We start from the raw sequence: 26,978 nt of genomic DNA, 5'->3' as shown, positions 1-26,978 counted from the left end.
TTTTCCACCTGAAAAATTCAGCTAACCAATTTGCGTGTGTAGGCAGTCACTGATTAGAGTGATTTGGGTTTCATGGCCTTTATTTAGCAACATCCTACTGTAATCAGGCAATTGGTAAAAGGTTTTTACACTTTTCTGTTTTACTGTAATTTAGAGATGGTCCCTAATGTTTCAGTGAAACACACTTGGAGAAAATGTCCTACTAACTCAGAATCAGTTGATTCTCTTTTTAATGTCATATTAAAAACATTTCTGAAATAAGAACTTGGGTAAGTTCTGAATATGAAACAAATTTTACCACAGTAAACCACCTGGAATCAAACCCCAAAAGTGTGTACACCCCTACTCTACTCATTCATATGTTTTTCTGTATTTTGTCTATTTTCTACATTGTAGAACAACACTGAAGGCATCAAAACTATGAAATAACATCTCATCTCATTATCTCTAGCTGCTTTATCCTGTTCTACAGGGTCGCAGGCAAGCTGGAGCCTATCCCAGCTGACTACGGGTGAAAGGCAGGGTACACCCTGGACAAGTCACCAGGTCATCACAGGGCTGACACATAGACACAGACAACCATTCACGGTCAATTTAGAGTCACCAGTTAACCTAACCTGCATGTCTTTGGACTGTGGGGGAAACCGGAGCAAACCCACGCAGACAACAGGCAAACTCTGCACAGAAAGGCCCTCGCCGGCCACGGGGCTCGAACCCGGACCTTCTTGCTGTGAGGCGACAGCGCTAACCACTACACCACCGCGCTGCCATGAAATAACATATGGAACATATATGGAATTGTGTGGTAAATAAAAAAAAGTGTTAAAATAGGTTTCATATTTTAGATTTTTCAAAGTATCCAGCATTTACCTTGATGACGCTTTACACACTACTGGCATTATCGTAACCAGATTCATGAGGTAGTCACCTGGAATGCTTTTCAGTTAACAGCTGTGCCTCGTCTAAAGTTAATTAGTGAAATTTCTTTCCTTCTTAATGTGTTTGAAATCTCATCTCATCTCATTATCTCTAGCCGCTTTATCCTGTTCTACAGGGTCGCAGGCGAGCTGGAGCCTATCCCAGCTGACTACGGGCGAAAGGCGGGGTACACCCTGGACAAGTCGCCAGGTCATCACAGGGCTGACACATAGACACAGACAACCATTCACACTCACATTCACACCTACGGTCAATTTAGAGTCACCAGTTAACCTAACCTGCATGTCTTTGGACTGTGGGGGAAACCGGAGCACCCGGAGGAAACCCACGCGGACAGAACATGCAAACTCCACACAGAAAGGCCCTCGCCGACCCTGGGGCTCGAACCCAGGACCTTCTTGCTGTGAGGCGACAGCGCTAACCACTACACCACCGTGCTGCCCGTGTTTGAAATCAAACAGTAAATAATAAAAATACAGTAAATAGCCCTATTCCACACCACAATTGTGGTAATCCATATTACGTCAAGAACCGCTCAACTAAGTAAAGATAAACAGCGTCCATCATTACTTTTAGACATGACGTGTTTTTTAATGAATACAAATAAAGAAAAAACATTGAATTAGAAGGTGTGTCCATTCTAACCCAAGGATACAAAAACAGTAGTGTTGACAGTTGTGTTGATGTCACTGCTGGGTAAAGAATAATTAACCAATGAAGGTTGTAGGGTGATTAATATAAACTCTTGAGCTGTAGTTTTAAACTGTGTATACAGTGTGTACAACACACACACAATGTCACTGTTGTGCTGAGACTGATCCACTTCTTCTATAATATCTGGTCAGCTGTGACTCGACAATCAACCCTTTCTATTGATAGATGGAGTATAGCATAGTTGGCAAAGAGCACTTACGTATATGATAGCTTTATCTGATGAAAAATGACTAATTATTGTAGCTATAAGGTATCTAAATACATATACAGTGGGGTCCAAAAGTCTGAGACCACATTCTAAATCTGGAACTAAACAAAAAGTTTTAGAATTTTGAAAAATTTTAAAGGAACAGTCCACTGTACTTCCATAATGAAATATGTTCTTCTCTGAATTGAGACGAGCTGATCCGTACCTCTCCGAGCTTTGTGCGACCTCCCAATCAGTCATACGCGCTGTCACTCCTGTTAGCAATGTAGCTAGGCTCAGTATGGCCAATGGTATTTTTTGGGGCTGTAGTTAGATGCGACCAAACTCTTCCACGTTTTTCCTGTTTACATAGGTTTATATGACCAGTGACATGAAACAAAGTTCAGTTACACAAATTGAAACGTGGCGATTTTCTATGCTATGGAAAGTCCGCACTATAATGACAGGCGTACTAACACCTTCTGCGCGCTTCGACAGCGCATTGATACCTTCACTCCTGTTTTTTTTTTCTCTCCCCCGCCCCCCCCCCCCAACTTCCGTCAATACAACCAACGTGACCACCAAGACAAGTAGCCTGCACTCCTTGGAACACAGTCTAGTCAGGGGGGCTGGGGAGAGGGGGGAGAGGGGGAAAACAGGAGTGAAGGTATTAATGCGCTGTCGAAGCGCGCAGAAGGTGTTAGTACGCCTGTCATTATAGTGCGGACTTTCCATAGCATAGAAAATCGCCATGTTTCAATTTGTGTAACTGAACTTTGTTTCATGTCACTGGTCATATAAACCTATGTAAACAGGAAAAACGTGGAAGAGTTTGGTCGCATCTAACTACAGCCCCAAAAAATACCATTGGCCATGCTGAGCCTAGCTACATTGCTAACAGGAGTAACAGCGCGTCTGACTGACTGGGAGGCCGCACAAAGCTCGGAGAGGTACGGATCAGCTCGTCTCAATTCAGAGAAGAGCATATTTCATTATGGAAGTACGGTGGACTGTTCCCTTAACCAAAGAAAGGAAATATTTATTCAATATTGTAGGTCACTATTTAAATTTATGATATATTCTGTCTTCACCGACTGTGAGTTGGCCAAGTGGTTAGTGTCTCTGCCCCTTGACTAGGAGATCATGAGTTCTACTCATGGTTGGGTCATACCAAAGACCATCATAAAAACAGGTACCCTATGGGTACATATGGCTACTGCTTATAAATAAAATCGTTTTCTGATTCCATGTCCATACAGTAAATATGTACGTTATCAGTGATACTCGCCTCATCTCTTGGCAGCATCAGGGTTTGGAGTATTTTAGTTACCAATTTTGTTTACTGTGTTTTGTTCAAAATACAGTGCTGTGAACTAGATCTATTTTCAAAATAGTAAGAAAGCACTTGTTCATGAATTGTCTTAGAAGCATTTTTTAGTACTAATGAGCACATTCTGTTTCACAAGTGTAGTGTAAAGACTCTAAAATTAAAAAATTAAAGCGAATAGCAGAAGTTTGACCAGTTATACTTTGAACTTTTACTCTTAGTTTTCACGAAGGAGCTGATTTATTCCCACATGGGACTTTTGTAATTGCAAACCGAGCGGATCACTCAAAAGATTTCAACGTTGTCTTCACTGCCTTCTCAAGTTTTTGTTGAATGGCTGGAAATCTTGGCGTAAATATCTGCCAAAAAGCTAAAAAAAACCTTACAAAACCTTTCATTTGACCTTTCAGAAGGACGAAACAAAAGCTGTGATAATCAAAAGGTAAATTTTCTTAAAATAAACACCATTTACTTGATATTGAATCAGTAGCCTTGGCGAACCACGAGGTGAATTTTATCTTTTTATCTGCCAATTATCTTTTGATACTACAAAGTTATAACGAAGTTTCTCTTATTTCTTTTCTGGTTCTGATTGGTTCCGAAGTTTATCAAGAAGTAGAACGGGTAATCGAACTTGATGAGGATAAGTGCTGATTGTTTACGAAGTTTCACTATTGTTACACTCATTCTTGCATTCTTACAACACGATGACATGGTGGCTTTGCCACTCGTTCTTGTGTACCTTTGATAACGCGAAATCAACTGTTTGTATCACAAGATCACAATTCGCTGTTCTGGTGATTGTAATGCTTATGTGTATGCGCATGCACAGTGTACTATTGTTACACTCATTCTTACATTCTGACAAGACAATGACATCGTGGCTCTACCTCTATGAGGCAGGAGCCACAAAAATGGTACCTACTACCATCTGGCAAGGCACGCTGCAATACAGATGCGAGCGGGGAAGTCAAACTCTCGCAGTTACCAGAGGACTAGCCCCCACTGTAACCCTAGCTGTATAGGCTATCGAAATGGAGATTGACGCTGCACCCATATGCCTTAAAGAGTTGGTTAGTACTGTACTGGAACAGGAGACTACCTGGGAAGACCAGATTCTGGTGTGAGAGGGACTTTGATATATTCACCACCTCTTTTATACAAAAGGATAGATTTTCCTTGAGTCTTATACCTCCCATTGAGCAACTGTGCAGATGACACTCCGATTTGATCTAATACAGAACGGCAAGTTTGTAGAGACTATGCCAGCTTGGGGCGGTGGTGGTTCAATGGTTAAGGCTCTGGGTTACTGACTTGAAAGTCATAGATTCAAGCCCCAGCACTGACAAGCTGCCACTGTTGGGCCTTTGAGCAAGGCCCTTAACCCTGGAGCACTATATCATGTATCACCCTGTTGAGCGTACAGTAGCTCTGGATAAGAGTGTCTGCTAAATGCCTGTATTGTAATGACTATACTGGGGGAATGTACCAAATACTAATATGTTCTGAAATGTATTGAATAAGTTTACTGAATCTATTTAAATACAAACTGTATGTACAGTATATCTTTCTAAGATTCTATTTTTCACTCTAGGTGTTGCTGAGAATGAAATTTGCAATGTAAAATGTTGTTTTCAGTGAGGAAAAAACAAAAAACAGAGGCATTTTAACGAGTGTTCACAGACCTTTGGATTCTGCGTCTGTTTTATTACATCCAGACCATCAGATTCATGTGCACTCAGTGCTAAAACTGCCATCCGATATTAACTTCCTGCATGTCACTTCCTCATTGGAGAAAAAAAAATGCATATAAAGGGAACTAATATCAGAAACATATTTTACGTCGAAAGATGTAACTTTTTAGTTGATGTTTATTTATGGAAGTAGCACGGAAAATGGCAAAATTAATAATTTTTAAAATATTATATATTTTGCAAAACATATGAATACCAACTTACATACAGTTGATACCCATCTTGCTGCCCTTTTAGAAAACACTATGGCACAAATTACCTGACAGAACTTCTTAAGTTACAGACCCAGTCTGGGAGACTTGAGTGTAATATTATTGATTTTTTGTTTTAACAATTCATCATTTTCACATTGTTTAGTATAATCAGTGTAAAGCTTACTGCCTCTGTTTGTACCTGGATTTTAACAGCGCTGGATATTTGTGATCACAAATCTTCTCAGTATGATTATTCATCTAGATTTACTTAAAAGTGTCCATTTTCTTCAGTAGGACACTACCATGTGAAAGGAGTTGCTGCATGAAGCTCATACACAGAGATGGAGCTAAAGGTGTGGGTCGACGGCGTGCAGCGAGTCGTCTGCGGCCTGTCTGAAGAAACGTCTTGTCAGGATGTGGTCATCGCTCTTGCTCAGGCAATAGGTATGTATTAGCATGTAGAATCTGTGTGATAGCAAAATGTAATGTTATTCTGATTGATCGATATTTCTCAACAGGTTTTGGTAAATTAAATATAGTCACATTTGGCAGATTGTTTTGTCTAAAGTAAGCTGAGCCAGAACAGACACCAGCATATAGTTTAACAGATGAGGCCTAAAGGAGCAGTCTGTAATTTTAGAGCCCCCTGTTGTCTGGGAGGTGAAAATGCTGGCAGTATTTTACCTCCACTACATTTGAGCCCATCCCCTTGGTTATGTATACACCATGAGTGGTCTTTGTAGGACAAGCAAAAACAAGCAAAAAAAAAAGCTGGTTACAGTGTCTAACAAAAGTATTCATCCCCCTTGGTGTGTCTTGTTTTGTCGCATTACAAGCTGGAATTAAAATAGATTTTTGGAGGGTTAGCACCATTTGATTTACACAACATGCCTACCACTTTAAAGGTGCAAATTGTTTTATTGTGACACAAACAATAATTAAGATGAAAAAACAGAAATCTGAAGTGTGCCTAGGTATTCACCCCTTTTCGTATGAAACCCCTAAATAAGAGCCGGTCCAACCAATTCACTTCATAACTCACATAATTAGTTGATTAAGATCCACCTGTCACATGATGTCTATATAAAGCAACCTGTTCTGGAAGGACCCTGATTTTGTAACACTACTAAGCAAGCAACATGAAAACCAAGGAGCCTCCGAACAGGTCAGAGACAAAGTTGAGGAGGAATATAGATCAGGGTTGGGTCATAAAAAGTATCCCAAACTTTGAATATTCCAGGGAGCACCATTAAATCCATTATAGCAAAATGGAAAGAATATGGCACCACTACAAACCTGACAAGAGAAGGCTGCCCACCAAAACTCACAGACCGGGCAAGGAGGGCATTAATCATAGATGCAACAAAGACACCAATGATAACGCTGAGGGATCTGTAAAGATCCACAGTGGAGATGGGAGTATCTGTCCATAGGACCACTTTAAGCCATACACTCCACAGAGTGGGGCTTTATGGAAGAGTGGTCAGAAAAAAAGCCAACGCTTCAAGAAAAAAAAAGAAAAAAAAACACATTTGGAGTTTGCCCAACAGCATGTGGCAGACTCCCCAAACACATGGAAGAAGATTCTCTGGTCAAATGAGACTAAAATTGATCTTTTTGGCCATCAGGGATGAGAGTGGGTCCTGATGAAAAAAGCAGAAAATCTGTAATAAGAGGGGTCCAGGGGGACACCCCCCGGGAATTTTTTTTTTCAAAATGAGACCTTACACACCCTATTTCCTGCAATCTGAGCTGTAGTTAATTAAAACACCTGATGACTATTTTAATACTTATTGAAATAAAAACACTATTATATAAAACAGTATGTATCAAAATCAATATGTGCATTGCATTAATTCAAAATAATATCTACATTTTATGGGGACTGGTTATTACTCATTGTCAACATCACTTGTTTTTCTAATGTCCATTAAAATTCATAGTTATTTACAGTTCCATTAATAATTCAAATTTTCATATATTCAATATATTGAATTAAATAAAAACATTCATATCTTATGGAAACTGACCTTTTCCTAACGTCCACATTACTTGCATATGATTTCTTCACAATGTCTATTTAAACTTTAAAGTTATATAGTTATCAACACTGTCAGCTATAATTCAAATGATCATACACTACCGTTCAAAAGTTTGGGGTCACCCAGACAATTTTGTGTTTTCCATGAAAAGTCACACTTTTATTTACCACCATAAGTTGTAAAATGAATAGAAAATATAGTCAAGACATTTTTCTGGCCATTTTGAGCATTTAATCGACCCCACAAATGTGATGCTCCAGAAACTCAATCTGCTCAAAGGAAGGTCAGTTTTATAGCTTCTCTAAAGAGCTAAACTGTTTTCAGCTGTGCTAACATGATTGTACAAGGGTTTTCTAATCATCCATTAGCCTTCTGAAGCAATGAGCAAACACATTGTACCATTAGAACACTGGAGTGAGAGTTGCTGGAAATGGGCCTCTATACACCTATGGAGATATTGCACCAAAAACCAGACATTTGCAGCTAGAATAGTCATTTACCACATTAGCAATGTATAGAGTGGATTTCTGATTAGTTTAAAGTGATCTTCATTGAAAAGAACAGTGCTTTTCTTTCAAAAATAAGGACATTTCAAAATGACCCCAAACTTTTGAACGGTAGCGTATATTTAATGTATTGAATCAAACAAATGCATATTTTATGGGGACTGTCTTTATCTTACTGTCCACATCACTTGTATGTTTTCTTCAAAAGGAAAATGTCTATTTACACTTTTTACAGTAAAAAGTTATTTACAGTTCCCAGTTATTTTTGAAGCAAATTTTCATTTGATCATTTGGACTTCAGCTTCTTGGCCAAAGCCAAAAGCTCATCAGTCCTCTCTTTTTTCCTTTTTCTTTCATAAGCTAGCTCCTCCTGTGTTTTTACATGCTCTAACCTGGTTCTCTTCTGCTCTCTCTCACACTCCTCTCTTGCTTTCCTTTTGCTTTGTTAACTTGTTTTTTATACCAGCATCAATTTCACATACCTTCGCTTCATCTCGCTTGTAAATAGTATTCGGCATCTTGAGAAAAAAATGCCGATTAGAGGAAAGTATTTTTGATATGCAGCTCACGAACATGTGTAAGTTTTGATAAAAGAAAGCGGATGTGGGTGCCTTTGTACAAACTGTTTTGATTGGCTATTATGGTCTCGACATCGATGTTTTGACCAATAACAATGTAGATAACACGAATTTTACATCACATTCAACGAGATTTAAACGAGACTAAAGATGGAGACTTACAAATAATGTGTAAACATCGTTGGAGTTAATAAAGTTTGAACAGCATGAAGGAACATACCCCAACCCCCCGAAATTAATAAAAAAAAATTCTCAACAGATTTGGCATAATATAAAAAGGTTGTTTTTTACTCAGAAAAAGCGGAAATCCGCCGAAAAGCGGAAAACTCTCATCCCTGGGCCATCATGGGAAATGCCATGTGTGGCACAAACCCAACACTCTGAGAACACCATTCCTACAGTGAAGCATGGTGGTGGCAGCATCATGCTGTGGGGATATTTTTCATCTGCAGGGACAGGAAAGCTGGTCAGGACTGAAGGAAAGATGGATGGCACTAAATACAGGGCAATTCTGGAGGAAAACCTGTTCGAGTTGGCCAGAGATTTGAAACTAGGACGAACGTTCACGTTCCAGCAGGACAATGACCCTAAATATCCCGCAAAAGCTACACTGGAGTGGTTTAAAGAGAAGCATTTAAATGTCTTGGAATGGCCTAGTCAAAGCCCAGACCTCAATCCAGTTGAGACTCTGTGGCATAACTTGAAGATTGCTGTACACCAACACAACCCAACTAACTTGAAGCAGGTGGAGCAGTTTTGCCTTGAGGAATGGGCAAAAATCCCAGTGGCTAGATGTGCTAAGCTAATATAGACATACTCCAAGAGACTTGCAGCTGTAATTGCAGCAAAAGGTGGCTCTACAAAGTATTGACTTTTTTTGGTGTGTGTGTGTGTGTGTGTGTGTGTGTGAATACTTATGCATACTCCAGATTTCTGTTTTTTTTCATCTTAATTATTGTTTGTGTCACAATAAAACAATTTTCACCTTTAAAGTGGTAGGCATGTTGTGTAAATCAAATGGTGCTAACCCCCCAAAAAAAATCAGTTTTAATCTCAGCTTGTAATGCAACAAAATAGGACAAACATCAAGGGGGATGAATACTTTTGCAAGACATTGTAATTGTTTTCTGGCTAGGGGTGGGGTTAATTGCTAGCCTGGAAAATATTTTAATAGAGGACAGAGATAATCTAACCAGATCTACAGTACTGCATAGCAATATTATAAATCCTAGTTTGTCTCACTATGAAATTATATAACTATGTTGCAGGGCAAACAGGTCGCTATGTTCTTGTCCAGAAGCTGAGAGACAAAGAGCGTCAGCTTGTTGCTAATGAGCGTCCTCTGGAAGCCCTGGCCAAACTAGGCCAGTTGAGCAGTGAAGTACAGTTCATCCTGCGCCGTACTGGACCCAGCAGCAGTGAGGGCTCTGACCTGGACCGAGTGCCTTCCTTACCAAAACTCCTGGAACCAGAACCTCCAAAAAGTAAAGTGCCCAAGAAGGCTCTCAGCTTCAACCTGGGGCCATCTGCTTCTTCAGAACCTTTTGTTAAGCAACCCAAAAATGTTCCAAAGGACTCTCCAGAACTACGAGTACCCCTTGGTCCTCCTGGATCATCCAATGCCCAAGCCGACCCATCCAAAGAGGAGGTCTTCCGGCAGATTCTTCAGCAGCAGAGCAGGTTGCAGGACATCCAGGCCCATTTGGAAGCTGTGGAAAAGCATACCTGGGTTTTGGAGCAACCTTCACCTCCGAGTTTTTCCCCAGACTTTATAGAGGAGATGAACTATCTGGGAGACAAATTTAGGCAAAACGAGGCAGAACTGGCTCATGGGGAGTACTGGGAGTCTGAGTATCACTCTGAGGTTCAAAAAGAACAAAGCATGCTCAAACAACTAAGAGAGCTCAATGTAGTTCTAGATGAGCATAGCCAGAGGATTCATGAAGCAGAAACCCATTCTGGGAGATTTGAACACGATATCCAACTACAAGAGAACAGGAACAATGGTATGCGTTACACACAAGCTAACATGGCGCAATCTCTGGGACAGATCAGGGGACAGCTAGAAACGGTGCAACATCAGGGATCTGAACTGAGCTCCTCCCTCGAGGAGACAGAAAAGGCTCTCAAGATGGCAGAGGCACTGCTGCAGGTAATATGCTCTCATTCACTAGTATTATCATTCTAGTACAGTCAATGATAGGAAACATTATCCAGCCAGAATTCTCCATTCTTTCTTATTAATTTTGGTATCCTGGGATGGAGTATCTAAAGGATCGGTTCCCCCATTCTCATCTCATGCCGCTTTATCCTGTTCTACAGGGTCGCAGGCAAGCTGGAGCCTATCCCAGCTGACTACGGGCGAAAGGCGGGGTACACCCTGGACAAGTCGCCAGGTCATCACAGGGCTGACACATAGACACAGACAATCAGTCACACTCACATTCACACCTACGGTCAATTTAGAGTCACCAGTTAACCTAACCTGCATGTCTTTGGACTGTGGGGGAAACCGGAGCACCCGGAGGAAACCCACGCGGACACGGGGAGAACATGCAAACTCCGCACAGAAAGGCCCTCGCCGGCCACGGGGCTCGAACCCGGACCTTCTTTCTGTGAGGCGACAGCGCTAACCACTACACCACCGTGCTGCCCCGGTTCCCCCATTCTTTACTATTTATTTTGGCACCCTGGGAGGTGAATTCAGGAAGACATGAGATGGTTGCGTCTCACTGTGATCAGAACATGATGGAGCTGAAATGTTTGATTTCATTGAAAGGTCATATTTTGAAATCAGTAACTGCCCACTACTGTATGAGTGCTCACTGGCTAGAAAACAGATGTGATTACATTTTCCAGTTCATTCTGTTTTTAAAAGGCGATACTTGTATACCATGATTAGGAAATGTGAATGAGTTATGCTGGTAACATTGTGTTATATTGTTCTGCATGGTCGTGTCACAAAAATATAATTTCCAGATACACCTCTTAAAAAGTTAAAAAATAAAAATGTACTTTTATTCTTGTGGTTTGCCCAACCAAGTTAACGATATTCGTACTTGCATGGTTACTGGAGTGCTATATGCAGTTTCATGGTGTATGTTTATATACTGTAACATACAATAAGCGTGTTATGTGGTGATTTTTTTTTTGGTTATGTCCCAACCCCATTTTTATATGTAATGTCTAGCTAAACTCAGCATTGTACAACCACTTTTATTTCCTGTTGATCAGTTGCCCAGGCTTGTCACATCACCTCTTTGCAACTGCTTAAATTAAGGCAGAGTTCAATGTTTTCTGAAGACTCACACATCACTCCAGGAAACTTAACAGTGAGGTATAGTTACGCAAACAAAATAGTGTAAACTCAATATGACTAAGTTTACCGCAGGGCAACTACACCTAAAAGGTGTGATTAAATCCATCCTGCATCACAGCCTCGTCAACCACTTTAGTTTGCAGAAGGCAGAAAAGGCTGTAATCATACTTACACAAGCTATAATGAATCTTAATGAAACAGACCACACTGGTGTAAAAGGTGAAAGATACAAGTGTGTCGATGCAAGACTATGTTTTTAGTCCATTAATCGTAGCTGCTACACCATCCAAGGGTCCTTTTTTATAAACTAGAAAAAAGACAAGACACAAGACTAAGAAGAACCAACCAACAGCTAGAAAACGAGTCCAGGCTAAGCTCCTCATGATATAGAAATGCTATTGAAACACAGCAAGTAGTGTATAACTAGTGTTGTCATCTCATCTCATCATCTCTAGCCGCTTCATCCTTCTACAGGGTCGCAGGCAAGCTGGAGCCTATCCCAGCTGACTACGGGCGAAAGGCGGGGTACACCCTGGACAAGTCGCCAGGTCATCACAGGGCTGACACATAGACACAGACAACCATTCCCACTCACATTCACACCTACGGTCAATTTAGAGTCACCAGTTAACCTAACCTGCATGTCTTTGGACTGTGGGGGAAACCGGAGCACCCGGAGGAAACCCACGCGGACACGGGGAGAACATGCAAACTCCACACAGAAAGGCCCTCGCCAGCCCCGGGGCTCGAACCCAGGACCTTCTTGCTGTGAGGCGACAGCGCTAACCATAACTAGTGTTGTCTGACTCATAAATTAATTTTTTAGTTTGAACAGTTTACTTTTATTTAAAAAAAATAAAAATGTTCATATCAGTTCATAGGCCCTGAATTGAACAGTGTGACGTCTATGCAGTGTTAAAATTTTTTAAACTGGTAACACTAACAATCTAACAATTAAATCTCATAAAATGGTAACATAAGATCCATGTAGCCTCACGTACTAAGAACAATAACTTTGAACTCTAAACCATTTTGTAATTGTGAAAAATGATTGAAAACACAGAAGAGCGAGTTTATACGTGAACACGAAACCGTAAAAGGAAGGCAGAGGTGAAATGGAGATGAAAGAGGTACATAGTATTAATGATTAACAGAAACCGTATCAGTGTGGATTTGATATCAGCTCTGAACCAGACATGCTTTGAAATTTGAAAGTAAATAAATTGAAAGGAACTTGAAACCTGGTGTTTAAATTTGTGCTGGATTTCAACCCTTGGATTTTTTGCTGCCTCCCTGTGGCTACTTTATGAAGTGACATTAGAAAAATCAAGGTGACCTTAAAGGGGAATTGAAGTCATTTTTAAACTTGCTTTATTTCTTAATTAACTTTTTATTCAATTACGTTTTCGGTTGGGTGCTCCGGTTTCCCCCACAGTCCAAAGACATGCAGGTTAGGTTAACTGGTGACTCTAAATTGACCGTAGGTGTGAATGTGAGTGTGAATGGTTGTCTGTGTCTATGTGTCAGCCCTGTGATGACCTGGCGACTTGTCCAGGGTGTACCCCGCCTTTCGCCCGTAGTCAGCTGGGATAGGCTCCAGCTTGCCTGCGACCCTGTAGAAGGATAAAGCGGCTAGAGATAATGAGATGAGATGTTTTCGGTTTTAGTAACCTTATATCTTGACTCGTATTGGCAACTAATTGCAATTAAATATTATACTTATCGGCCTGTTCGTTTTTTAGCCATGTTGAATTTGGTTTGTCTGGTCCATGGCAGGCGTCGCTTATCCGCGCGATCTTCACGAGACTTGTGCGAGACTTCGAAACGTCAAGTGTCAGCCAGGTGTCAGTGCCGCCATTTTGAAAACTGTTTTCCAAACAAAATATTGCACAAAAACGAGTTTAAATGATGCTTACTGCCTACTTTTTTCAAACTTTCCTGATTGCTATCGAAACAAACAAAGTTCCGGCTTGATTACATCAGCCTTTGAAAGAGAACGTGCACGTCTTTTGACAATCCCTGTGTCCAAAATCGCTCCCTACTCGCTATATAGGGCACTATGTAGTAGGGACGCCGTTTTGTAGTGCTGTCCGAAACCTTAGTGAGGATTATTTACACCCTATACTGTATAGTGCACTCAAAGTATCCCACAATGCATCACGAAAAGGCAAGAGCACTGTAAAGAAGTTGAGGAAATATTTGAGGAGGTGTGTTTCAAATAAGTTTAAAGGTGCACTATGTAGGATTCAGTGGCACATAGTGATGAGGTTGCAGATTACAACTGACTATTCCACTGTTTCCAATCACGTACTACATCATACAGTGGTTGTCATGTACGGTATTTCTATCTGCACATCTCAGCAGTTTTACCTCAATGTTACCTCGGCAGTTTTATCCCAGCGGCAGCACATGCAAGGCGTGGCCACTTTGGTAGATATCCCGCTCCCTATGTAGATATGAAGAGCTCATTCTAAGCTTACAAAAACACAATGATTCATAGTTACACACTAATGAAAACATATTCTCATCTCATTATCTCTAGCCGCTTTATCCTTCTACAGGGTCACAGGCAAGCTGGAGCCTATCCCAGCTGACTACGGGCGAAAGGCGGGGTACACCCTGGACAAGTCGCCAGGTCATCACAGGGCTGACACATAGACACAGACAACCATTCACACCTACGGTCAATTTAGAGTCACCAGTTAACCTAACCTGCATGTCTTTGGACTGTGGGGGAAACCGGAGCACCCGGAGGAAACCCACGCGGACACGGGGAGAACATGCAAACTCCGCACAGAAAGGCCCTCGCCGGCCACGGGGCTCAAACCCAGGACCTTCTTGCTGTGAGGCGACAGCGCTAACCACTACACCACCGTGCCGCCCCTGAAAACATATTATGAATACTATATTACATTTCTGCTACTAGATCTCCCTCAATACTACATACTGTAATGCACCTTTAAGTAACAGATATAAAACAAGGTATATGAACCAATCATGTACTTTCCACTTGGCTTGAAGTGATCTTTTCTTTGATTGTGACTTAAGTGAAAAATGCGAAAGAAATATTCTTTTGTTATCATGAACGGAATTCTCTCATGAGTAATAAAAAGCAATAAACTCTGATCTGTTTGTAGGCTAAGAGCAGGGAGTTGGATGAACTAAATAAGGAGCTACGGCAGTGTAATCTCCAGCAGTTCATCCAGCAGGCAGGAGGTCCTTCACCTCAGCTCAGTGTCCCAGCAGATGACCCTGAACTTGCTTACCTCATGCCAGATGGACAGAGCGATGAAGGTAAATAAAATAACACTATTCCTGACACAACTACATTTCCCAGGGGGAAAAAAAGCTTACTTTTTAATCGTAACGTTTTTATTTACACATATAAATTACAAATCCTGAAGACCACTTTGGGAAAAAATATGGGACAACTGCACTTTAGCGAAACTGGCACTCTGCCAAATTTGTTGATGAAATCTTGCAAAGGTATTGCTCTTATATAAGGAAAGTGCTGATTGGCTAAGAGTGTGTGTGCTTGATGAATATTCAAAAATCAGTTCTTCAACGCTGTCCAATGACCCGTGGTGGCTTGTTTACAAACACGAATGGAGTAGATCTAAATCATGAGTATGAATTATGAGCATAATTTTAACGAATTGTGTAGAGATGAGGTGGAATTGAGGAAACGGCTGATCGAGGAAGGCTTGCTGGGAGATTTCAGTGGTATTTGTGGTGACTGAAAGGTAAAGTGTCTTTGAGGGAAGATAAAACGTTTAGTCAAGACAGCGTCTGTTGGCAATGCAGTCCATGCGGAAAATAGAAATCAATAAGACATGATTCGCAGTTTTATCAATCACATCTGAGTTTCGTGAAGGTTTTGAAGTTGATACAGATGACTCACTCCATTGAGAATTCTTGGTATGAGATGAAACACAGTTTACCAAAGATAGGCACTGTAAAAACACTATCAAAATTACTTTTGGAGTACTGCATCAGTAAACAACATCTTTCCACATCTGATGATAAGCTCTTGGCTTCCTTGAAGTTGATAAAACATGTTTACATGATACCATGATGCCAACCACCAACCTCTGTAAATCTACAACAACCCACATCATTTGTCAGTCCGCCTAGTCTCGATGACAGCATGTAGGATTTTCAGCTATGAGGTAGATTCTGAATAGTATTTTTTCACAAGTATCATTGGAGGTAGGGTGGTACGGTACGGTGGTGTAGTGGTTAGCGCTGTCGCCTCACAGCAAGAAGGTCCGGGTTCGAGCCCCATGGCCGGCGAGGGCCTTTCTGTGCGGAGTTTGCATGTTCTCCCCGTGCCCGCGTGGGTTTCCTCCGGGTGCTCCGGTTTCCCCCACAGTCCAAAGACATGCAGGTTAGGTTAACTGGTGACTCTAAATTGACCGTAGGTGTGAATGTGAGTGTGAATGGTTGTCTGTGTCCGTGTCAGTCCTGTGATGACCTGGCGACTTGTCCAGGGTGTACCCCGCCTTTCGCCCGTAGTCAGCTGGGATAGGCTCCAGCTTGCCTGCGACCCTGTAGAACAGGATAAAGCGGCTACAGATAATGAGATGAGATGAACCAAATGGAAAAAAAAACCAATTATGTATAAGTACTGAATAGGTTTAGTCCTTATTCAGTGTGTACTCAGCTGGAGCCTATCCCAGCTGACTATGGGCGAAAGGCGGGGTACACCCTGGACAAGTCGCCAGGTCATCACAGGGCTGACGCATAGACAACAATTCACACCTACGGTCAATTTAGAGTCACCAGTTAACCTAACCTGCATGTCTTTGGACTGTGGGGGAAACTGGAGCACCCGGAGGAAACCCACGCAGACACGGGGAGAACATGCAAACTCCGCACAGAAAGGCCCTCGCCGGCCACGGGGCTCGAACCCAGACCTTCTTGCTGTGAGGCGACAGCGCTAACCACTACACCACCATACCACCCATTTGGTTCATAATACATTTTATTTATATGAACTTTTTGCTGATTTTCTAGTGTTACATACAGAGAACAGGTGAAATATAATGTAAACCAACCATAAACACATGAAGAGACCTAGGTTTACAATTTATACTTAAAACGTTATAATCTACACAATGCACCTAAGTATAAAATGTAAAATCTTAAATATCTTGGAAGCCGTAGCCAATCAGCTGTTTTAATGTTCATATTTGAATTCAACACACCAAGGCCTGGGTTTATCCGTATCGGTGAGATTGCTTCTGGAGCGATTTTTTTTCTTCCAGGCCTGGACCTGATCCGGTAAAATATCTGACCAATCAGGTAACTGTTTACACGTGACGTTGTCTGAACACGTGCTGTTTTTCCTGAGCAATTTTGTACATCCTTGTTGCATCATGAAGTCACGGAATACGGATTCACGGAAAATTAAAAAAAAATAATACAAAGCATGGATCTTTTATTCACGGTTATGTGATTTTCTGTGAAATATCAATAGTAAATTAATAAACATATAAATGCAGGTAAGATATTTTAGTTATGAACTTTGGCAGGCCAAACATTTAATCGTTTTAGACTTCTTAATATTTTAACCGTGATATGAAATCAGTAACCAATCTGTAATATACTGAAACGACCGTGACCAATCCGTAAATTATTAGCATCCGTGATGCATCTGTATTAAAATCCGTAATCACTCTGTATTTTTTTCGTGGTCCAAATCCTGCACTCTGATTGGCTGGCGAGCGGATCCGTATCCTACAGTATGGACCCCAGTTATGGACCCCGGTTATGGACCTCTGGTGACTCGCTCATTCACAACAAACATAGTAGCATTTTTTGTCAACATGTATCTTTTTTTATAAGATTTATTTATAAGATTATCAAAAATCTTATAAATTTTTGCCAGCATTTCTCAGGAGAATAGCATTAATTTTACAGCATGGATAGCGATAACGACAGTGTTCACAGCAAAAGCGAGTTTTACTACCCTGAGGAAGACAAAATAAAAGAAAACATTTCAGGAGAAAGCTAAAAACCTGTAACTTGCTAACGCCGAGCAAAAACATGGCTGAATCCTGAATGACTCCTATTTGTATAAATAGGGGACTACATAGGTGGCAAAATGTAGGGTTTTTTTCCTGCCGTGGAAGTGCACTTGTATACCGAGGAGAAAGCCATTTGCATTACAGCCGTGAATGAGGATTCAAAATGGCTGCTCGGCTCGGTTTTCCCTTTCGGGCGCTCTCGTTTTCTGTTAGAATTTGGTAAAGAAAAAAATATTATTTACCAGCTTAAGGTCGGTCCGTATGGTGAAATACCGTGACCTCGGCCTTGAATACTGACCTCGGCCCAGAGGGCCTCGCTCAGTACTTCCAAGACCTCGGTCACGGTATTTCACGATACGGACCTCCCAGCTGGTAAATAACATATGTATTTTGTATCCTTTTTTATTATATTTCCGTAATCCGTGACCTATCTGTATTATATCAACCACTGGAGTGTGTGCATGGGTTGTTTTGAAGTCCAAGCTGTACAGTGTAACCCAGAATAATGTGCTACTACTTGGAAAAAACTTCCATGATTATTCCTAAGTTGCATATATTCAGTTACCTGAGTGGAAGGACCAAGCGATATTATAGTCGGGATTATAGTTGTGGTGTGACTGCTCCAGACTGGGACTAAATTCAGGCATAGTTGTAGTTATAGGTATAGTTATAGCTATCAGTGTTGTGGGGCCGGGGCCTTATGGTAGTTTTGTTTTGCCTTTTCTGTCAGGCTCGTGCATAGTGTTGCTATAATTTGAAGTACTCTCATACCTTCGAAGCCTGGGGTCTATAAAAACTTTTACATTGAACCGAATTGAACTTCTAGCCGCCGTGACATTTTAAACTGTCGTGTTGACTCGAGTTGACCAATGATCAGAGCTAAAAAAAAAAGCCATTAAAAACTCATGCATACATGTGATACGAGTGCACAGAACAGGTACAAGGATAGTTTTCCGCTCGCAGATCACATGCACATGCAGGTTTGGAGAATGGAGACTATACGCCATAGAAAAACGACTGGCGTCTAGCATGCAGCATTTACATTGTGATATTGGGAGACTGTTGCTAACTTTGGCTGATGCTGAACAATATTTAATGTGAGTGTTTCAAACTGCAGTAATCAACACGGTTTTAATGATAATTAAAATTTGAAATGGTAATACTACCTGTCAGGAATTTTACCCTAGTTTACCGTGAAACCAATAACCGTTTCATCCCTAATTGGCGCATAAACATACACGCCACTAGAGCTACAGACTACAAGTGCTTTAAATCATAAGGAATTGACCTAGTCAAAGAATGCAAAGTGATGGTAGGTCAAGGTGTGCATCAGGAGTGGAATCTCACTGGGATCTAACAGAAAAGTTTCAGGAACATCGGAGTGTACTGGATGTGGCTTGGTACTGCGCAAAGCATTTAGTGTGTAGTCATTCAATTTCAGGAACAGTTTTTCCCTGATTAGGGTCACTGTTGTTTAAAGTAGACTAGAAACCAAAAGTACATGGACACTTGACCATCACACCCATATTTGGGTCTTCCCCAAACTGTATGTCTTTATATGCTGTAGCGTTAAGAATTCCCCTTTACCAGAGGTGGACAGTAACGAAGTACATTTACTTGAGTACTGTACTTAAGTAACAAAGTATTTTATATGAGTCGGCGTAGATAAGTGACACAAGTCAGCATCATGCCTTTATTACACTTGTATGTCGCATTTGAAGATTGAAATAAATAATTTTTGATTTTAAAAATTCTTTTTAAATGATCACCTGTGTATTTATACTAAAACAATTATCCGCCTCAGGCTCATTGAATATCGCTGATTATTATACATACAGGACACTTTTTCGATGGAATAAAAACGTGTTCTATTCCCTTCTAGCGGGTTTCATTCATTCGGTTTGATAGCATGCAATATTGTTAGCATATCGCTTATCCTACGTGTATTATGTCGCTCTACCCAGTGGAGAACGAGTGTTGAATATGGTTTACGATATTGCATGGTTGTCAAGACAACATGACGTCACATATCGGAGACGTAAAACTTCCGCACTTGCAAGCGACTGTGACAATTTGTAAATGAACATGGCCACCAGGAATATGTGTTGAACACCTGGAAGAAATGTGTATGTATAATAATAATAATATTGGGGCCACACGGTGGTGTAGTGGTTAGCGCTGTCGCCTCACAGCAAGAAGGTCCGGGTTCGAGCCCCGTGGCCGGTGAGGGCCTTTCTGTGGGGAGTTTGCATGTTCTCCCCGTGTCTGCGTGGGTTTCCTCTGGGTGCTCCGGTTTCCCCCACAGTCCAAAGACATGCAGGTTAGGTTAACTGGTGACTCTAAATTGACCGTAGGTGTGAATGTGAGTGTGAATGGTTGTCTGTGTCTATGTGTCAGCCCTGTGATGACCTGGCGACTTGTCCAGGGTGTACCCCGCCTTTCGCCCGTAGTCAGCTGGGATAGGCTCCAGCTTGCGTTCAACCCTGAAGAACAGGATAAAGCGGCTAGAGATAATGAGATGAGAAGAAATAAACTGTATCATGAGCAAGCGTAAATGAACATTTTGTTTTGTATAGCTAAATAAAACAATTAACACATGACATTTATTTGCGAGTAGAACTTGTAATGAACAATCGATTCTTTCATTTAATTACAAAAACATGAATCCTGAGTAAAATAATACCCCCCCACACACACAATATCCCTGCAGTGAGCTGTGCTGTGTGCACGTGATTGAGGAATAACCTTTTTAAAAAGGTACAGTAGACATAAGTAGCAGATCACATGACAGTTATTAAAAAAAAAGATTATAAATTCTGTTCTGTAAATACTGTTGCAAGAACAGTACATTCCACTCATATATTGGGATGTTTTAACATTAGTCAACAGAGAGTGACGCCATGCAGTGTGCAGTAGTGGCTGGCAGTCACTTGAATTCAGTCGTACGCACGCACATGGACGGGCACATTTACAGTATACAACTTTAGTTGCCTCAGTTGCAGAAAATAGGTCCTATAACTAGTGAAATAACTGTCTACTGTGACGAAAAAAGTTAACCCAAATTAGTGCAGACTGGTGAAAATATAGACAATTTATTATGAGTATCGATACTAAAACGGACACATTTGGTATCGAAAGTATCGGTCCGCACATCACGAACTTGCTGTGGGCTTCATACTGCACGGCACAGCCATGCTACTAGCCGTGCTAACTAGCTTCGTGTCAAAAAAAGAAAAGAAAGAAAACTGCCAGCGACGTCTCTTTGTATTTGCAAGCTGGTGCTCTCAAAGACCTCTGGCGCTTCTGCCAGTAAACGTGTGTTTTAAAAACCTATTCTGTGGCATTTCTCCCATTCATCAGCCTCTCCCCCTCATTCTCAACGCACAGCGTTCATTCATTAACGGAACGTTACTTCACTGTCGCCGCCAAAAGTTTTACAGAGAAAAAAAAACATGTTCTACTATGTTGACATCAGTTGATAAACGTTATAGTACCGTTACGTTGGTGCTTTTTTAATATCCTAACTTTAGTTATTTTTATCGGGAAAAACCATAGACTGTACCGTATATAAAAGAGGGAAAAACTGCACCCCCCCCCCCCCCCCACACACACACTTGCAGGCTAGCACGGATCAATGTGGCATTATGCTAACTTTAAATTAACTTATGAACAGTGACATATCTTGCATCAAACTACATGCAGACTTATATATTATCACAAATTTAAAACAGAACGGTAATAACTTACACTACCGTTCAAAAGTTTGGGGTCACTTTGAAATTTCCTTATTTTTGAAAGAAAAGCACTGTTCTTTTCAATGAAGATCTCATCTCATCTCTTTATCTCTAGCTGCTTTATCCTGTTCTACAGGGTCGCGGGCAAGCTGTAGCCTATCCCAGCTGACTACGGGCGAAAGGCGGGGTACACCCTGGACAAGTCGCCAGGTCATCACAGGGCTGACACATAGACACAGACAACCATTCACACTCACATTCACACCTACGGTCAATTTAGAGTCACCAGTTAACCTAACCTGCATGTCTTTGGACTGTGGGGGAAACCGGAGCACCCGGAGGAAACCCACGCGGACACGGGGAGAACATGCAAACTCCACACAGAAAGGCCCTCGCCGGCCACGGGGCTCGAACCCGGACCTTCTTGCTGTGAGGTGACAGCGCTAACCACTACAGCACCGTGACGCCCCTCAATGAAGATCACTTTAAACTAATCAGAAATCCACTCTATACATTGCTAATGTGGTAAATGACTATTCTAGCTGCAAATGTCTGGTTTTTGGTGCAATATCTCCATAGGTGTATAGAGGCCCATTTCCAGCAACTCTCACTCCAGTGTTCTAATGGTACAATGTGTTTGCTCATTGCCTCAGAAGGCTAATGGATGATTAGAAAACCCTTGTACAATCATGTTAGCACAGCTGAAAACAGTTGAGCTCTTTAGAGAAGCTATAAAACTGACCTTCCTTTGAGCAGATTGAGTTTCTGGAGCATCACATTTGTGGGGTCGATTAAATGCTCAAAATGGCCAGAAAAATGTCTTGACTATATTTTCTATTCATTTTACAACTTATGGTGGTAAATAAAAGTGTGACTTTTCATGGAAAACACAAAATTGTCTGGGTGACCCCAAACTTTTGAACGGTAGTGTACCTGCGAAATGACTGTCGTATGTGCTACACCTTGCACTGTGATCCTGTAACGTCCGGAGCAGAGCCAGTCCTGTTGTACTGTGCGCATGCGTCGTGCATGCGTTTCAAAACGCTAGAGTAAAGTTTATGTAGTATTTCTAGGTTTATGTACATACAACTATTAAACATTTAAATAGTATGAGGAAACCTAAGTAAAACTTACTTTTCCCCCATAATTCATGTATTACGTTAATAAAATGCTTAATTTTACTTAAGAAACTCTAGTTCTTACTCATCTCATCTCATTATCTCTAGCCGCTTTATCCTTCTACAGGGTCGCAGGCAAGCTGGAGCCTATCCCAGCTGACTACGGGCGAAAGGCGGGGTACACCCTGGACAAGTCGCCAGGTCATCACAGGGCTGACACATAGACACAGACAACCATTCACACTCACATTCACACCTACGGTCAATTTAGAGTCACCAGTTAACCTAACCTGCATGTCTTTGGACTGTGGGGGAAACCGGAGCACCCGGAGGAAACCCACGCGGACACGGGGAGAACATGCAAACTCTACACAGAAAGGCCCTCGCCGGCCCCGGGGCTCGAACCCGGACCTTCTTGCTGTGAAGCGACAGCGCTAACCACTACGCCACCGTGCCGTCCCCTAGTTCTTACTGAATCTTAAAAATACAAGGTAGAAATTATTAGTTACTCTAATAGAGTTTACTGCACCAAAAAGTCACTTTTTTCAGTGCATGACTGAATGAAGACAAATTCTCACAGCCACACGTCAAAATCTTGTTGACAGCTTTCCCAGAAGAATGGAGGTTATTATCACAGCAAAGGGGGAATAAATTTGGAATGGGATGTTCAACAAGCACGTATGGGTGTAATCAGGCTTGTAGTACTCAAGTCCAGGACTCGAGTCCAAATCGTGCCCTAATTTTAAGGACTCGTGACTTTACTTGGACTTGAGCACTGATGACTCAGACTCGTGCATTAACTGCATTCAGGCTCGTAAATTATTTTTTGTAACAGGCCATAATAATTTGCTTGAAGATATTTACTGTATATCTACATTAATTTTTATACTAATTTCGCGCAAGAGTGTCACACCTGTGCACCGTGGCGCATGCATCAGATAGACTCTCAGGCGCACTCCGGACAGCGCACACACCAAGCGGACTCTCACGCGTGCCGTAAATGATTTGCACCTACACAGGATTAAGGCGCAATCAGCGCGCCCATATAAAAACTGTGAAAACACACTTACTTTGCGAAGTCTTGAGTTGCGTTGCTGACACATTACCGAGCCTTATTTCCTTGTTTGGGTTCCTGATCCCTGATTTCCTGTTTCTCGTCTTTGATTCTGCCGAGTCTACGATAGCCTGTTTGTGCCTCGCTCGACCTGTTGCCTGTTTCACCGTTTTACGATTTTGCCTGCCGTTCTGGATTGTTTACCGTCTTCACTTGTATTAATAAATACACCTTCTGCACTTACATCCGTCTCCCAACCAGCTCTGACAGAATACTTCACACTCCCTGATAAAGAGAAGCACATTCACCTGTTCGTACATCACGTTCAGGAATAAACTAATGTTAATGGCGCTGAAACAGCCACCGTCAAATGGTGCAGTTGGAGTCTTGTTCTTGGACTCGACTTGAACATTTTTTTAATGACTTGGACTTGAACACTGGGGACAAGAGACTGGACTCGGACTTGAGCTTTAGTGACTCGACTACAACACTGGGTGTAGTTGGCTGGGTGTCCATATACTTTTGGCAATATACTGTATTTTATTTTCTGAAATAAAAACGAAATTTGTTTCAAAATATCATGAGTGGGTACAAACAAAAATAACTCCAGGTGGAGGTGGGACTGTTTAGAATTCGTTCGGGAATAGGCGGGAGCGCCATTCAGTTCCACACAAGTATCAAAGTGATATTTCATGGAAGGATAAACTGTCACTTATTGGCACCCAGCTCACAAAAGCACACACGCTCAAAGGAAGAAATTCTCCTTTTCAGCTGAATGTTATTACAGTATTCCAGTCCAACTAGTTTATTGGTAGATATTTAGCACAGAGATGTGTAAGGAGGTGACATGTCACTCAACAGCCCAGTGCATATTTTGGAATAAAAACACACTTAAGATCTTCGCTGTTGAGACGTACATCTCTAGAGATGTGGTGACATTTAAAAAATTGATTTTGGCATGCACATTAATATAAATGTAGCGATTATATCTCTGGTTCAGGTGTTATGTCAACTCTTGCGAGCTTTTATTTATTGTATACACATTTATTGTAAGAACCATCACATGCTTCACAACAAAGTTGACACAAATTACCTCCAGGTTGTTCCAGATAATCATGCAGACTGAAGAGGATTAAAAAAAAAAATCCTACATGACAGACCATAACAATCTGCATTTCTTGCTTTATTTGAACTCTCTGACAGACTCAAATCACTCAGTGTTAGAGTTCAACCCTCGTACCACTGCCAAGCAGATCCTGGACAACCCTCGCAGTCTGCAAAACCCGCTGGTGTCCAGCCTCCATCCAGAGGGTGTGTATGTGTGAAATGAGACAATCACTGAAGTGCTGATGCTTCTTAAAACTTCCTGTGCTGCCTTTCCCAGACTTCCTCTTCCTCCTTCTCAGACTTAACGCTCTCCCTGCTGTGCTTCTCTCAGCTCTTCTTCTCCCTTCGGTTGCCTTTTCAGTTCAGTTTCTCTGGGTTGCATTTCAGTCAGAAATCTGACGAAGCAAAACAGATGCATTCTGAGGTATGGTAATCAGTAACGTCCGGTTATTTTGCTTCGAAACAAATTTCACATTTCATATCTAGATCATTCCAACAACTGTATGACATACCATGCGAAAGTCTTAGGCACCCATATTTTTTTTTTCGTATGAACTTTGTTATAGAGCTCTATTTTATGACTTCTTCATTATCGAGTCAGTCCAAAAATATTTTAGAGTTCAAATGTTCACTTTCCAGGACAAAATTAAATGTTACAAAAAAAATAATTTTGTATCTGAGCTGCATATTACATAAGAGAGCACTTTTCAGATTAAAAAAGAAAACATAATGAAGGCTGCTGGGTTTTGGTGCAAAATTAAGAAGCGAGTGTGACACTCAAAGCGTCCAGAAGAACTGTGGCTGGTTCTGTAAGATGCTCAGTAAAACCTACAGCTCATTTCCGCATAAAACTGCACTCACTGTACCGGAGACTACGATTTTTTTTTAAAGCAAAGAGTCATCACACACCAAATATTGACTTTGTTTCATTTATTATGGCTTACTACTACAGTTTATAGTATTTTTTTAAATGTTGAAACGTTTCATTTCATTATTTTTTAAGCCATTTTTGGTCTGCAGCATTTCTTTACATGCGCCTAAGACTTTTGCACAGGACTCTAAGTCTATGACAGTGTTTTAACAGAGGACTTGTGTTGTCTTGTGGTTTATGTGAACTTTCCAAAACTAAATTGGCCTGGGGCAAGTTGATAACTGATGTTGTCATTGTTGTGATTGTTTTTTTCCCCTCCCATAACCTGTTTCTGCTTACTGTCTTTTCTAACATATAAGACTTCAGTCCTGAAAGGTCACAGATCTACAAAGTTCAGGATTCTACCGATTTAACATGCCTACAACAAGTGTTAAAATATTTACTTAATTTGGCAAATTTCTAGGTGAAAAACAAATTTTTATAAGATCAGTGCCCTCCAGGACTGGAGTCGGATGCCTCTAAGTCAATGACTCAAACAATTTTATATCTAGGAAGGATGAACCTCAGATCTTATCTTATGGTGAATGAAAACTGTAATAATAAAAAAAAATCTTAAAACCTCGGTAGAAAGCTCAATCCGTTTTTATGTCTTTCAGTCCTGCAATCCAGAGAGGTGTCATGGCGATAAAGAAGGGATTACAAGCCTGAGGATCTAGTCACTTTATTCCGTCTACATAATATAATTTTCTAATTAAGTATATGTTATATTGTAGCAGTCTATAAAATCTGTTTGTAAAAATGTTATGTGGAAGCACATGTATGTAAATATTGTTTCCTTTGTAATTATTAAGTAGCTGAAGATAACTGTTCAGTGTATTTTATAAAAATTGTATTTTCATGTATAATTTCTAAACACCTGTAAACACCTTGCATTATTAAATAACATTATGAAATACAAAATGTCTGGATTGTTTTTGTTTCATTTCTCTCTGTATTGACAAGTCCAGTCTTCTAGAGTTTTATAATGTTATTTCACCAGAAGAAGTTTTCCTACATGGACTGTTTAAGCATTAACAGCAATGTCTCTAAATTCAACAGTACCTATACGGATAAGTCAGTGATACGTATTATTGGGATACGATTATTTGAGGGTTAACCATAAACGAAAAAAAACCCCACATTTATTAACATTACTGGCCACAAGAAAACCACTTTTGTTATCTGTAGATCACAAGAATAAAGGCCTTTTTGGATGGCCCTTTTGGACTTCCATAATAAACTGAAGGTAATGAGACAAAAAAAAAAAGCAGTTTATTTGTCATGTTACTGAGAAACAAGAAAGTACACCATCCATATGATACCACAATACTCCTGTGGAGAAAAATATGATGACACTGGAGACTCCTTCCAAAAATGTTCAATAAAAATCTCACCAAAAGCTCCACAATAACAGACAATTATATGGAAATGAGTGTTTTATTGAGAAGTACACCCCTTGTAGTCTT

At 40.9% G+C, this 26,978-nt stretch overlaps 1 protein-coding gene across 2 annotated transcripts in view; it reads left to right on the top strand.

Moving 5' to 3' along the window:
- Positions 1-26,398, top strand: part of rassf7b (Ras association domain family member 7b) — a 37,466-nt gene extending 11,068 nt beyond the window's left edge. Inside the window, exons 2-6 of one of the 2 annotated variants that reach the window (XM_060911956.1) lie at positions 5,410-5,559; positions 9,510-10,393; positions 14,698-14,854; positions 24,699-24,806; positions 26,130-26,398. In XM_060911956.1, the coding sequence (XP_060767939.1) occupies positions 5,457-5,559; positions 9,510-10,393; positions 14,698-14,854; positions 24,699-24,806; positions 26,130-26,161 (1,284 nt within the window). In that variant the 5' untranslated portion in view covers positions 5,410-5,456 and the 3' untranslated portion in view covers positions 26,162-26,398. Of the gene's footprint in view, positions 1-5,406; positions 5,560-9,509; positions 10,394-14,697; positions 14,855-24,698; positions 24,807-26,129 lie in introns of both variants that reach the window. The other variant, XM_060911957.1, reaches the window with a different exon arrangement.
- Positions 26,399-26,978: the final 580 nt, after the last annotated feature.

This window comes from Neoarius graeffei, chromosome 27 (genome assembly GCF_027579695.1).
Source record: "Neoarius graeffei isolate fNeoGra1 chromosome 27, fNeoGra1.pri, whole genome shotgun sequence".
NCBI lineage: Eukaryota > Metazoa > Chordata > Actinopteri > Siluriformes > Ariidae > Neoarius > Neoarius graeffei.
This window is presented reverse-complemented; position numbering and strand designations above follow the sequence as displayed.